The sequence below is a fragment of the Hevea brasiliensis genome, unplaced genomic scaffold, assembly GCF_030052815.1.
Source record: "Hevea brasiliensis isolate MT/VB/25A 57/8 unplaced genomic scaffold, ASM3005281v1 Scaf68, whole genome shotgun sequence".
NCBI lineage: Eukaryota > Viridiplantae > Streptophyta > Magnoliopsida > Malpighiales > Euphorbiaceae > Hevea > Hevea brasiliensis.
In genome coordinates this window covers 164,722-180,592 of record NW_026615228.1, presented here as the reverse complement: position 1 = coordinate 180,592, position 15,871 = coordinate 164,722, and the positions used below count along the sequence as shown (strand labels likewise).

Below are 15,871 nucleotides of genomic sequence, written 5' to 3'. Positions count from 1 at the left end.
ATTCAAACATAATAACTTCTCTGAGCTCATTTCTCAAGCACTTGAATTAGAAAGAATTGAATCAGAAGCGACCCTAGAGAAAAAGAAATCAGAGAAGACAGAAAAAGAGAAAGAGGGGAAGTCATTAGATCAGAGTTCCAGTGGTCCTCCTGGCAAGAGAAAGAACTTTGGGGGATAAATCAGGGGTGGTAAAAAGTCTAGTAGGGGAAGATTTTCAGGACAGAGAACTGACTACCAGAAGTTCCTACCCTCCCTGTCAATGTGAAACTTGTGGTAGAAATCATGGAGGGGTATGCTATAAGGCCACAGGAGCCTGTTATAACTGCGGAGGCACAGGACACTTTGCTAAAGACTGCAACAGTGCCCATAGAGTTGGGCCACCTCCTACTACTGCAGAAGGGTCAGTTCAGAATCCTGCCACCAGAGGTTCACAACCACCTAGCAGAGGTAGAGGCAGGGGTAGAGGTAGTCCATCAGGCAGCCAAGGCACAGTGAATCAGTTAGAGCAAGGCAGTACTTCAGTCAGAGTCTACATAATGAAACAGAGAGAAGAGGCTGAGACATCTGATATTGTGGCTGGTACCTTCTCAACTTTTAATCAAGATGTATTTGTGTTATTTGATCCGGGTTCTACCCATTCCTATGTGAGTGCTAGCATCATTGATTGCATTGTTGTTCCGTGTGTGAAAATGGACTTTGAGGTGCTAGTAACAAGTCCTCTAGGATAGGAGGTCAGGGTCAATAGAATGTATAGGGATTGTCCTTTGGTGATCCAAGGACATACTTTTCTGTCTCATTTGATTGAAATGCCCTTCAGAGATTATAATATCATCTTAGGCATGGATTGTTTAGCCAGGCATCACGCCATGATTGACTGTAGACTGAAGACAATCACTTTTGGTCTCCCTCAGTACAGTGATGTGGTAATACATGGGGAGAGGCAGCTATTGCCATCAAACATCATTTTGGCTGCACTAGCCAGAAAAATGATCAGAAAGCGGTGTGAAGCGTACTTGGCACATGTGGTAGACACCCAAGTGGGGAGCCCAGCATTGAGGGACATCCCTACAGTATGTGACTTTCCAGAAGTGTTTCTTGATGAATTGCCAGGATTACTTTCGAAAAGAGAAGTAGAGTTTGAGATTGATGTTATGCCTAGTGTGGATCCAATCTCCATAACACCATACAGAATGGCACCAGCAGAGTTGAAGGCACAATTGCAAGAACTACTTGAAAAGGGCTTCATCTGCCCTAGTGTGTCACCTTGGGGAGCGCCAGTATTGTTTGTTAAGAAGAATGATGGCACTCTCTGCTTTTGTATTGACTAATGGCAGTTGATTAAGGTGACAATAAAGAACAAATATCCATTGCCTCTATGACACCCCTTACTTGTCTACAGTATAACCGAGTAAGATATGTCACACAGTGTACCGGAACACCCTATTTTATTTCAATCATTTTTATCCTTCCTAATTTAATTCTTTCATAGTTATGAAGTATAATTCGTGAAATATCATTCATTGAAGTCATTTATTAAAATCATAAATTTATTTGAGGTTCCGCAAATTTTATAGAAAATCCGGTAGAGTACCAGCTAAAAATGGAGAAAACAGTTCTTCGGAACCTGAGAAAAACACTTCCAAAATTCTCAATCAATCCCAAACTCCATTTCATCAACAAAATCTCAATATTTCTCAAATATACTCCCAATTCTCATTCATTCATTTCATAGGATATTCATGTACAAATCATAAATAAATATTCACTTTTTCATTCATAAACACAATTTTCACTATTTACATCAATACCAAAATACATTATATAAATCTTAATTACACACGAGAAAATAAAAGTTAATTACAAAATATCAAAATACAACCTAGTGTCCTACCAATGCACTAATGACGGTGAGGTGACACGGACACTATGTAGAGCTGCAGAAGGTCTCACCCAGTCTGTGGTCTACTGGGCTCTAGGTCGGTCTCTCCAGAACCTATGCGTGGCAAAAAGCAACGCACTAAGTAATAATGCTTAGTGTTGCCAATAATAGAATAAAAAAGAAATAACAGAAAATAAATGTGCAGTGCATGTTTTGATGTCTTATGCCGATAATTTTTCGATCATTATTGGTAATCTTATTTATTTTGTACTTGTTATATTCATAATTTCATTAAATTTATTCACTTTCATTTTTGGTTGCCCAAGTAACCTATACTGGATAACTGGACTGGATAAATGGATAAACTGACACTGGGTATCAAGTACCTCGGGCCGTCACACCATTGGTTACATATGTATCTCCCGGTGTGCAACAGAACAGCTAATAAGATGTAATAACATTAGGCACAAGGCCAAGTATCAACATAATGACAGAATGGTTAAAAGCCATGAAATCACAGAATGGCATAATGCCATGTGCAGTACTGCTAACTGAACCCTATTGGCATGCAAACCTATCCAAACCAATCTTGCTAGGTGTACTAGGGCACGTTACACTTTTAAACTTTACAATTCTTGAAATTTAAGTTTAGGTGTTACTATTCATTTCATTGGTCAACTAAAATGTTGACTTTTGCATAGACAATGGGTACATTGGTTCTAATACTCCCAACATACTACATTTTGCATTCTAAAGTTGTTGGTATTGGTTGCCAATACCATTTCTAAACTTAGTGTTAGTTGTTCAAAATTTTCAGATTTCAAATCTTGTGTTTACATTCCATTGGTCATTTTTACAGTAGGAATTTGGCAAAGTTGTCTTCATGAAAGTTGTTTCTTATTTTGTCTAGTTACATTTCATTTTTTGAATGACTCCATTTGGAGTTTTGTAGCTCAAGTTATGGCCTAAAAACCATAACTGGCCGGATTAGATAGAATCCAAAATTCTGGGCAAAACTGGTTCTGCCAAATTTGGTAACCTAAGTTTGGTTGGCAATTTGACTAGGTTTTGATCAGAATTTGGATTTGTATTCTTCATGAAAGTTGTAGTTCTATGTCTCGTCTTTCATCTGGTAAAATTTCAGGTCAATTTGACCTTTGTACACTGAGTTATGACCATATGTATAAACACTGTTCATTTGGTCATTTTGCCCAGGCAGAATGCAAGTCACCTGGATTAGGGCAATTTTTAGGTCAACTTAGTTTGGTTTTCTGGGCAAGATTTCTATATCAAAGTTGTGCCATTATGTGTCTAGTTTCATGTCCAATATACCAAAGCTGGACTCATGCTCAGTCCTGTAGGTCAGCCAAGGCAGCTCACCCATACACAAATGCCAAGCCTCAACTCACTTCATTTCCTCATCATACACATTCAAATGGTCACTAATTGACCATTACAAGGTTAATGAACCATCACATGAGTAAACCCTAGAATTGTTCAAGTGTCCAATTTTTTTCATTTCATACATGCACAATTCTTGCATTTCACTTCAATACCCCATCCACTACCAAAGGCTGCTCATAACCATTTTTCTACCAAGCAAAATCATCAAACCCTAGCTGCCAAAAATTGTAAGTTGCACACACACACTTGTTTGCTTTATTTCCTTATATTTCCTACACAATTCATGCCATTGAACATGAATTAAAGCAAAAGGAGTAAGAGTTGGACACTGACCACAAGTAAGTAGAATTTTCTCCCTTCACAACTTCAGTTTCTTGGCTTTTCTTGACAGCCAATCACCTTCCCAAGAGGTAAGGACAATTTTTAATGAAGAGAACTTAGGGTTTAGTGGTGAGAATTCAAGGTTTGGAAGAGAGAAAATGAAAGGAATTTTAATGGAGGGAGAGATGGGTCAAGGTTGGAAATGGGAAGAAGAAGGAATCTATTTTTTCTTTTCATTTTCTGCCCATTTTATTCATTTCAAATGGGTTAAGGACATGTGTCATAATGTGATTGGTCATTGGGGTTTTAATGACATCATAATGATGTCAAAATTCCCATTAAATCCATTTTCTTTCCTTTTTCTTTTCTACTCATTTTCAATTTAATTTTTAACAATATTTATTTATATTTTATGTCATAATAATTATTTACTTAACCGGACAAGTCGGCCAAAAATCTTTTCTGAAGACGAAATGACCAAAATGCCCTCCGTTTGGCTTATTGAGCCAAAATCGTTTGTACCGATTGAAAAAAATTTTAAGCATTTTCTTGGCATTCTAATATCATAAAAACCTCAATGACCCTTCTCTGGAGTCCCAAAAATTATTTTATGAATTTTTCCTCGGGTCTAAGGCTCCTAGTTGTTAGAACTGCAACTTCCCACTAGGTTACCCATAGCTAGGGCACCGGCTCATTTAACTTGATTGTATTTTTTTTCTAAAATTTTTTCTAAATTTTTTTATTAATATTTGAGTTAATTATGGTTCCTCACTTTAGTTTAAATATTTTTCCGGACGTTCTAGCTGTCCAAACCCACACTGATCACCGGAACAGTAGAATGTACAGAGTTGCTACAGAGAGGGTGTTACAGCCTCGCATTGATGATTTGTTTGATCAGTTGAAGGGTGCAGCTGTTCTCCAAAATTGATCTGCGATCTGGTTATTATCAGTTGAAGGTGCAAGAGCAGAGTATTCCAAAAATTGCTTTCAGAACTCGATATGGCCACTATGAGTTTCTGGTAATGCCATTCAGGTTAACTAATGCTCCAGCTACTTTTATGGATCTGATGAACACTATCTTCAGATTATATCTTGACCAGTTTGTGGTGATGTTTGTTGATGATATTTTGATATATTCGAGGAATGCAGAGGAGCATGATAGACATCTGCGGATTATACTACAGACCTTAAGGGAGAAACAGCTATACGCCAAATTGTCAAAATGTGAATTTTGGCTGAAGGAAATCTCTTTCTTAGGACATATTGTGTCAGCTGAAGGGATCAAAGTAGATTCCAGCAAGGTAGAAGCTATCCTTAATTGGAAGCCACTCAGGAATATCACAAAAATTCGCAGTTTTCTAGGTTTAGCTGGATACTACCATCGATTTGTGAAAGGGTTCTCTATGTTAGCTTCTTCACTGACCAAGCTGCTTCAGAAAGATGTGAAATTTCAGTGGACGGATAAATGCCAGTAGAGTTTTGATGAGTTGAAGAGGTGTTTGACTGAAGCTCCAGTCCTTACTTTACCTACCCCAGGTAAAGAATACACAGTTTATAGTGATGCTTCTCACAATGGGTTAGGCTGTGTACTGATGCAAGATCGAAATGTTATTGCTTATGCATCACGCTAGCTAAAACCGCATGAGATGAACTATCTGACACATGATTTAGAGCTTGCAGCTATTGTTTTTGCTCTGAAGATCTGGAGACACTACTTGTATGGGGAGAAATGCTACATTTACACAGATCATAGGAGCTTGAAGTACTTGGGCACCCAGAAGGAATTGAACTTGAGACAGAGGAGATGGTTAGAACTGATTAAAGACTATGATTGCTTAATAGACTATCAGCCAGGGAAAGCAAATGTGGTGGCTGACGCCTTAAGTCGCAAGACTATGGCAAGTCTCAAAGTTTCTCCTTTGTCCATGGTACATGAGTTAAAAGCACAGCATGCCAGTTTGGAGATTGATGATGAGGGACAGACAGTAGTTGTATGGCATGTACAACTAGTGTTGATTGATCAGATCAGAATGGCTGCTCAGAGTGATAAAAAATATCAGAAGCTACTGAAAGAAGTCTAGCAGGGTAAGAAACCTGAATTCTCTGTGAGAGATGATGGTTTATTGCTACATCAGGGTAGAATGTGCATTCCTAATGATGAGGAATTGAGACAGATCATTATGAAGGAAACACATGAGTCTCCTTTTGCTATGCACCCTAGTGGAACTAAAATGTACAGAGGGCTGAAAGAGCATTACTGGTGGATGGGTATGAATAGGGATGTAGCTGATTTTGTCTCCAAATGCCTAACTTATCAGCAAGTGAAGGCAGAACATCAAGTACCAGTTGGTTTGTTACATCCATTGCCAGTGCCAGAGTGGAAATGGGAATGGATAACTATGGATTTTGTGATGGGACTTCCGAGGACACAGAAGAGCTATGATGCAGTATGGGTTATAGTTGACAGACTGACCAAGTCTGCTCACTTTCTACCAGTCCGAATGGACTATAGCCTGGAAAGATTGGCCAGATTGTGCATAGATGAGATTGTAAGATTGCATGGAGTGCCAGTATCAATTGTATCAGACAGAGATCCTAGGTTCAATTCTAGATTCTGGGGTAATCTTCAGAGAGCCCTAGGAACTAGATTGAACTTCAACATGGCATTCCACCCACAGACAGATGACCAGTCTGAGAGGGTAATTCAGATCTTGGAGGATATGATACGAGCTTGTGTGATTGAGTTTGAAGGTAGTTGCGATACACACTTGCCTTTGATTGAGTTTGCTTATAACAATAGCTACCAATCAAGCATTGGGATGCCTCCATATGAAGCTTTGTATGGCAAAAAGTGCAGAACTCCCCTATGTTGGGATGAAGTAGGTGAAAGAAAGATGATTGGCCTAGAAATTGTTCAGTAGACAGAGGAAAAGATCAGATTGATCAGAGATCGACTCAAGGCTGCATTAGACAGTCAGAAATCCTATATTGATCTGAAGAGAAGAGATATTGAATATGCAGTGGGTGATAAGGTATTCCTCAAAGTTTCTCCTTGGAAGAGGATTATGAGATTTGGCAGAAAGGGGAAACTGAGTCCTCGTTTCATTAGACCATATGAGGTTCTGGAAAGAGTGGGTTTTTTGGCATATCAGTTGGCATTACCTCTAGAGCTAGAAAGGATACATAGTGTCTTCCATGTGTCCATGTTAAGGAAGTACAGATCTGACCCATCTCATATTCTATCAGTTAAAGAGATTGAGGTAAATCCAGACCTCTCATATGAGGAAGAACCCATAGAGATTCTGACATATGAGGTGAAGCAGCTAAGAAACAAACAAATACCCCTGGTTAAAGTGCTGTGAAACCATCATTCAGGCCAAGAAGCTACTTGGGAACATGAAGAGGACATGAGGAGACAGCACCCACAGCTGTTCAGAGACTAAAACCAGGTAAAATTTCAAGATGAAATTTATTTTAAGGTGGGGAGAATTGTAACACCCCTATATTCGGTAGTGCATTCTACTGTTCTGGTGACCAGTGTCTGTCCGAGCAGTTAAAATGCCTGGAACTACACTTAAATGTTAGTGAGGAGACATGAAATAATGAAATACAATAGAGGAAAATACAAGAAATATAAAGGAAAAATAAGAGCTTGATTTCTATGTATATGTGTGAATTATGAATGTAAAGTGAGATTATGTATTGAAATTGGGAAGCTTGATGTATGTGAGCAATTGGGCAGCCTTGTGATGCATGGTAGAGTGTTTAAATTTATGAAATAATTTAGTGAATTATGGTACTAAGGATGGCAGTATGTGTATGTAATTATTGGTGAGAAATTAGATGTGTTAATGAGAGGTATTCATGTGTACGTATTATTGAAATTGGATATTGTGAAATGGAAGTGTAATTGATGTATGAAGAGTTCGTATATTCTGCCCAAAGTGACTATAATGTAAAGTGATGAATGGTTGTGGTATGATACAAATGCAGAATTAGGTTTGGGAAGTGAAGTATAGTTAGTTGAATGTGTGATTGGTTGATGCTTCAAAAATGTGTTAAGGGCAGTATGTGTTTTAGGCTATAAATGGAATTGTGTGACTCCAATTGGTATGAGGCCAATTGAAGGTGAAACTAGGCACAAAATGTGCCAACTTTCATGTTGGAAGCCTACCTAAATTCTGTCCAGAAAGTGACATGAAAATTGACCAAATTCGGATTGGTGACATTGCAAACCTGAAAATGGACCATTTGAACAGCAGTCGGTATTTTGGCCATAACTCACTCAAAATAGGTCCAAATGACCTAAAATTTATATGGTTGGAAAGCTTAGACATAGGGCTACAATTTTGGTTAAGACCACCAAACCTAGAAATGACCATAAGCAAGTCAAAATGCTTGCACAAGTTCGGGTATAAAAACTGCCAGAATCGGAAATGACCTAAGTTTACCATTTTAGTGCAATCTGTCTAGCAATAGTAAAATGACCATAACTTGGTCTAGTAAACTCCAAATGACCTAAAATTTATGGAAAAAGTTCACTAAGACATAGACCTACAAGTTTTTAATTCTGACCAAAACTCGAAAACCGAGGAAACTAGGTCATCTGGCTAGTTCAAAGCAGTATACCGAAATCGATAAATTGCAATAAAATGCAATACACTTGAAAATAAAATTGGTAACATATACCAATACTAAAGGACTATAAAATGTGACATATTAGTAACATTAAAATTAATTCACCTAGAGTGCATCAAAGGTCAACATTATAAGTTAACTAATGAAAGCAATAGTATTAAATAAATTTAGTTATTGAACCTCATTGTTAGAAATAATTTACATGAGTACTGAAACACTTTAAATTGTGAGTTTTAGTTAGCAAAGACTCAGAGAAGGGGAAAGACCACTGAGTCAAGGCTAAGAGGCTGCTCATCAGAGGTTTGTGCACAACAGTTATTTCTTTTGAATTTTCAATTGAAATAAATTATGACAATTTGTATGTTATTGCTTAAATTGTGGAAAATTTATTTGAATGGAATTTGATGGATACTTATTGCTTGAAAAATATTGCAAATAGTTTGAAACTACAGCTATCATGTATATTTGATTGAATTCCTCGGTAGCTTATCTAGTGGGACGAATTGGCTTTGAATTCCCTCTCTGACTGAAGTATTGAGGTGTGTGCCAGTTGAGGACGAATAGGATGAGTACTCATATAATTGCTAGCTAGCTATGTTATTATTCATTAGCCATTGGCTTTTGGGATGAGTTGGACTTTGGAAACATGATTAAGCTGTGTGTGTGATTTATTGATATTCATTGAGACATTATGAAATGGAGTTTAATTCTTTATGACATTCTCTGTCTTTTGAATTTAACTATGATTTTAAGTATCCACAGTTTATATGATTTATGGTTTATGGTTTTAAATTGCATTTTCTTAATGTTGTGCACCACTGAGATATTGGCTCAGCGATAGCTTTCATTCTTTGTCGCAGTAGACAGATGCATGCAGCAGCAGAGTAGGCTGCTTGTGCTACACTTTTGGGATTCTTCCGGGTATATTGAGTATACCACTTTTTTTGTAGTTTTTGTTATAATGTATGTGACTGTATGTATATATATTGTACTTGGTCTTGAGTAGTTGTAAACTAAAGTTGTAATATATTTATTTCTTATCTCATCTTTTGAACTACTCAATCATTTTGTAGTCTATCTTTGGAAATACTGAAAATTGATGTTGAATTGAGTTTGACAAATGTTGAGAAATTTATTTGTGTTGAACTATTATTGGAGTTTGAGATTGAACAAATATATTGGAAGTATTTTTTTTTTACAGGTTTTTTAAGAACTGTTTTATTCAAAATGCAGACGGCACTTTGCCGAAATTTTTACATAAATTATTAATACTCCATATTTGTTATTTGGTTTCACTTCAGTAAAAGAAAATTTTTAACACTAGTCAAAATTGCTCACCACTGTAAAAAGAAATAAGAAAATTTTTAAAATCCCTTGTAGTATATCTAATGGGTTATCGGTAGACGAAGTTTGGTAATTCATTAGGTATACTACAGGATTATGTTAAGCCTTACGGAGGGGTAAGGTGTTACAGAGACTGAGGGAGAGCAATCAGGAACAGGGTGTCCTTACCATGGGGGTGCTTTAGATCATGTACTGACAGAGTGTGAGGGGTTCCAAGATGAAGTTAACAAATTGGTGAGGTTCAAAATTTTGAGGTGTCAAGGAAAAAGGAAAGTAAAAAAAGAAAAAAAAAGTGAACACCACTGGAAAAGAATGGAGTGGTTAAGTCCCTAGGATCATGTTCTCTTTTCCTCCATTATCGACCTCATCTACACCCCCGAAGGTCATCATCAGAACACCCCAACAGCTCCCAGTCACAAACACCCATATAGTCCCATGGAACTATAATTTTCAAGTCTTTACTCAAGAGGTCATGAGTAGCTCATGCACTCCTACTCTCAACCACACCTATACTCAGCCAATTGCTTCATCATCCCCCGCACACTTTAAGCTCACCTACATTGGACCTTCCAATGCTCAGAACAGTATCATCCCACCCCAGTCAATATGTGAATCAGAGCTAGGCCCCTTCCTATAACCTGGGAATTCTACCCTCAGCCCTCCTATATTAAATAGGGATATTGAATACATTACCAGGAGTGGAAGATTTTATGGCCCTGAAGAAATAGAAAAGAATAGTGGAAAAGAGAAGGAGGAGGAAGCAGTGAAGAATAATGAGAATGCTAAAGAAATGAGAAAAGGAGAATCCAGTGGGCATAAGTGTGAGGAGGAATTGCTCTTACAAATTATGAGGCAAAGCAAATACGATGTGGTTGAGCAGTTAAAGAAAACATCTGCTAGAATTTCACTACTGTCACTTATTTTGAGCATGGAAGTGCATCGCCAGGCACTACAAAGGGTCTTAAATCAGGCCTTCATGACCCCCGACATTTCACCAGGATAATTTGAGAAGATCATTGGACAGATCCAGGCACTAAAATTTGTCACCTTTTCAGATGATGAAATCGACCCTACCAGCTTGAAGCATACCAAAGCTCTCCACGTGACAGTTAAATGTAAAGGATGCATTATTGCAAAAGTCCTTATTGACAATGGTTCAGCGCTTAATGTGCTACCCAGTGCAATTCTAGCTAGGCTTCCAGTTGAACCATCTTCAATGCGGTAGAGTAGTGTGATAGTCCGAGCTTTTAATGGAACAAAAAGAGACGTATTGGGAGGTATTTAGCTCCCGCTCCAAATTGGAGCCTATACTTTTGATGTCATCTTTCAGGTGATGAATATTGAGCCGGCTTATACCATCCTGCTTGGAAGGCTGTGGATCCATGCGGCTAATGTTGTTCCCTCTACTCTCCACCAAAGGATTAAATATATCATGAAAGGGAAAATAGTTACAGTGAGAGGAGAGGAAGCCATGCTGGTCATAAAGCCCTAATCAATTCCTTACGTAGAGGCGACCGAGCAGGCCTTGGAGAGTTCTTTTCAAGCATTAGAGTTGCAAGGGACCCATCTGGATGATCGTGGAGCCACAGCTATGGTTACAAAAGTTATGCTGAAGAATGGTTACAAAGAAGGAAGAGGATTAACGGCCACGTTGTAAGGGATTATTGAGCCTGTATCGGCTATTCAAAGGATTAGGTGTTCTGGATTACGATATGAAGAGGGTGCTCTGGCAGATAAGAGGTTCTGGATGAGGAGTATGCTTCAAAATCAGAGATTTGATAGATCACTTGAAAAGAAAAGAAGTGTCCCTCAAATTGGAGATGTTTTCACCAGATCGATTATTGAACAAGTGAAAGAAGTGAACGAAGAACCTTCCTCAGATATGTCTGTCAATGTCCTACAGTCAAATCCTATACCCGGAGAGCTGATCGTCCCAATCGCAGAAGGCCAAGAGCTAGATAATTGGGAAGCCAAGGATATCCCTTTCCTTTTCTTCGAGTAATGTATATTTTGTTACCGATACTTATTCACTCTGTCCATGGTGACAAGTGGGATTCTGTAAATGGACCTTTTCTTATGATAAAACATTAATAAATTAACAAGGCATTTTTCAAATTCTGTTTCCAATACATTCTTTTAGTTAAAAGTCCGTTGTTAAATTCCATTCTTTAATATCCTTTATTTTAACTGCTTAAGAACCTTTGATCAACTAAGACATAATAATACAATCGATTTCGAAATTCTCCATGTTAATTTCGAAAGTCCCATAATTGCCATGGATACAAACGATTCTGAGGAAGAGTCTATACCCTTGAAGGAGCAAATGGAAATAAATGAGCCCACTTTAGTGCCCTGTGGAGACGAGATGAGCACTTTAAATTTAGGGACTAAAGAGAATAAGAAGGAGCTCAAAATTGTAAATAATGAGGAGTTAGAGGACATGATCCAGCTACTAAAGGAGTTCATTGATGTATTCTCATGGAACTATGATGATATCCCAGGTCTGAATCCCCAGATAGTAACACATAAGATCCCTTTGATTCCCATAACAGTCCCAGAAAGCAGAAACTGAGAAAAATGAATCCTAACATATTGCTCAAGGTTAGGGATAAGATCAAAAAATAATATGATGCGGGGTTCCTAGAGGTTGTGAAGTATCCCAAATGGGTAGCTAATGTCATCCCTGTAATGAAGAAGGATGGTAGAGTTAGATTATGTGTCGATTACAAGGACCTTAATAAAGCTAGTCTGAAGGATGATTTTCCTCTCTCACATATAAATGTGCTAGTGAATAATGCAACAGGACTAGGGAGATTGTTCATGTGTCGATGGAGCCTCGGGATATAATCAGATTTTGATGGATGTAGAAGATAAGGAGAAGACTGCCTTTATCACCCAGTGGGGGGTGTTTTGTTATTGAGTTATGCCCTTCAGATTGAAGAATGCTGGGGCTACCTATCCATGCACCATGGTCACGTTATTCTAAGACATGATGTATAAAGAAGTTGAGGTCTACGTGGATGACATGATCATTAAGTCCAGAGGAGCAGAAAGCCATGTACAGGTGTTAAGAAAAGTATTCGAATGGCTAAGGAAATATTAGCTGAAATTGAACCCAGGAAAATGTGTATTTGGAGCAAAGTCAGGGAAATTGCTAGGATTCATAGTCAGTGAGAGAAGGATAGAACTTTACCCAGATAAAGTTTGAGCCATTCAAGAAATGTCATCCTCAAAAATAGAAAAGGATGTGCGTAGCTTTTTAGGAAAATTGAACTACATTTCAAGATTCATCTCTAATCTCACAGCCAAAGTTGAGCCCATCTTCAAGCTGCTCAAGAAAAATAGCTCGTCGAAGTGGGATGAAGTTTGTCAAGAGGCCTTCGAAAAGATCAAGCAATACTTATCGAATCCACCTGCATTGGTTCCTCCGGTAGCGGTAGGCCGTTGATTTTATATATCAGTCCAGTAGACTTTGATGGGATGTGTTCTGGGGCAACATGATGACATTAGGAGAAAAGAAATGGCCATTTATTATCTGAGCAAAAAATTCAATGAACGTGAGTTGCGGTACTCATTTCTAGAAACCTGCTGTGCATTGGCATGGACGGCAAATCGACTCAAGCACTATATGTTGAATCACAAAACATGGCTCATTTCCAGGATAGATTTGATCAAGTATGTCTTCAAGAGCCCGTTCATACTTGGGAGAATAGCAAAGTGGCAAGTCATACTCTCACAATATGACATAACCTATATGAAAAAGAAGGCAGTAAAAGGGAGCGTGATAGCAGACCTCCTAGCAGAGAATCCAATCGATGATTATGAGGCTATAGACTTCGAGTTCCCAGACGAGTACATCAATGCAGTAAGTGAAGACACTGAGGGGTAAGATGATATATCGAAAATGTATTTTGATGGGGCTATTAATCTTTCCAGTAATGGGATTGGGGCAGTATTAATATCCCCAGAGGAGAAACACTTCCCGATAGCTGTCAAGCTAAAATTTGAGTGTACTAATAACGTGGTAGAGTATGAAGCCTATGTGAGTGGTTTGCAAGCTACCATCGAAATGAAAATAAAGAAATTAGAAGTGTATGGAGACTCCACCTTGATCATTTACCAAGTCAAGGGAGAATGGCAAACTAAAGACTCGAAACTGATCTCGTACCAGAAGTATCTTTTTGAGCTTATTAAAGAGTTTGAAGAAATCTCCTTTACCCATTTTACCCATGATAAGAACCAGTTCACGGACGCTTTGGCCACTTTGGCAGTAATGACCCAAATGGAGGAAGGGCAAATATCACAGCTGTTGTAAATTAAAACAAGAAGTAAACCAGCATATTGCCTTATGATCGAAGAGAAGGCAGATGGTAGACCTTGGTATTACAACATTCAGCTGTACATCACAACCAGAGAATATCCTCCTGGGGCAAGCAAAAATGAGAAAAGACTGATTAGAAGATTAGCATTGGGATGCTTCCCCAGTGGCCAAATTTTGTATAAAAGAAGCTTCAATGGTGAACTATTGAGGTGCGTAGATGCAAAAAAGGCTAAGAGGATTCTTTTTGAGACTCATGAGCGAAACTGTGCCACTCATAGCAATGGACACATGATGGCCAAGCAGATCTTGCGGTGGGGTTACTTCTGGACTACTCTAGAAAAAGATTGTATTGAGTACTTCCGTAAATGTCACAAGTGCCAAATTTTCGCAGACCCGATGAATGTCTTACCTCACCAACTTTACAACCTCATCGCCCCATGGCCATTCGCAATGTGGGGTATCGATGTCATCGGTCCAATTAATCCGAAGGCTTTAAATGGACACAGGTTTATTTTAGTGGCCATTGACTATTTTACTAAATGGGTGGAAGCCACCTCATATGACCACAACACTCATAGCACATTCATGAAGTTTCTCAAGAATAATATCATCTGCAAATATGGCCTTCTCAGTGAGATTGTCACTGATAATGCTAAGAATTTACATGGCCTAAATATTCAAAAGTTGTGTGACCAATACAAGATCTGTCACCTCAACTCCTCCCCTTATCTCCCCTAGATGAATGGAGTGGTAGAAGCTGCCAATAAGAATCTCAAATGAATAATTGAAAAGATGACCATCACTTATAAAGATTTGCATGATATGCTTCCATTTGCCCTTCACGCCTATCGGACTACAGTTAGAACGTCAACTGGGGCAACTCCATACTCACTGGTGTATAGAATGGAAGCTGTTTTACCAATTGAGGTGGAAATCCCTTCTTTGAGAATCTTGAAAGAAGCAGGGTTGGATGAGACTGAGTGGATCCAGTCAAGGATGGATCAGTTGAATCTGATCGACGAAAAGAGATTAGCGACAGTTTGTCATGGGCAGTTATACCAAAGCAGGATGGCTAAAACATTTGACAAAAATGTATGGCCACGAGAATTCTAGCCTGGGGATTTAGTCGTGAAGAAGATACTCCCAAATCAAAGTGACCCCTGCAGTAAATGGTCACCGACTTATGATGGGCCTTATGTGGTTAAGAAGGCATTTTCTGGTCATGCACTGATCATGACTCACATGGATGGGGAAGAATTGCCAAGGCCGATAAATGTGGATGCTGTAAAGAGATATTATGCCTCTAAAAAAAAAAGAGTAGGAGCGAAAACCTAAAAAGGCACTCCGAGCAAAATGAGAGAAAGGAGGCGAAAACCCGTAAGGGCACTTCTTACAAAATGAGTGGAGGATGAAAACCTAAAAGCGCATCCTGAAAAGTTAGCTAAAAAAAAAGGGTCTCTAAAAATGAATACTCGCAAAGGGTACTCCTAGCCGGAAATAATGGAGGAGATAAGGTTGGATGATGGGCTCAAGGCCAGAAGACAATGAGGATTCTCTCAACAGTTGTTTGTATTATTGGTGATAAAGCGACTTAAAAGTTAACTGAAAGGAATTTGTGAAATTTTCCTTTGTACCCTCTTCTCTTAAATCTGTATCCTTGTTCCTTTGTCATCTAAATCATAATACAATTATCCTCATATTTTATGTATAGTCCACCTCTAGTTTGTTTACTTTGGTTCATGCGCTGTTAATTTATCTAAGTTCTATTATAAGATAAGAATTTGAGCATAGGTAACTTTATATATTGCTTTGAGATTGCAAGGGATAAATAACCAGCAGGTGATCAACTCATTAACCAGGGGTAATACTAAAAAACCCGAAAGGGTGCTCCTAGCAAAACTTGAGAAAGGGGGCGAAAACCTGCAAGGGCGCTTCCTGCAAAATGAGTGAAGGATGAAAACCCG

General features: G+C 38.5%; 1 protein-coding gene across 1 annotated transcript; it reads left to right on the top strand.

The window, feature by feature from the left end:
* Positions 1 to 13,106: 13,106 nt before the first annotated feature.
* On the top strand, positions 13,107 to 13,901 carry LOC131177635 (uncharacterized). Its single transcript, XM_058142694.1, has 2 exons — positions 13,107 to 13,471; positions 13,523 to 13,901. Exons 1-2 carry the CDS (start codon positions 13,107 to 13,109, stop codon positions 13,899 to 13,901), a joined length of 744 nt encoding a protein of 247 aa, XP_057998677.1.
* The last annotated feature ends 1,970 nt before the right edge of the window (positions 13,902 to 15,871 follow it).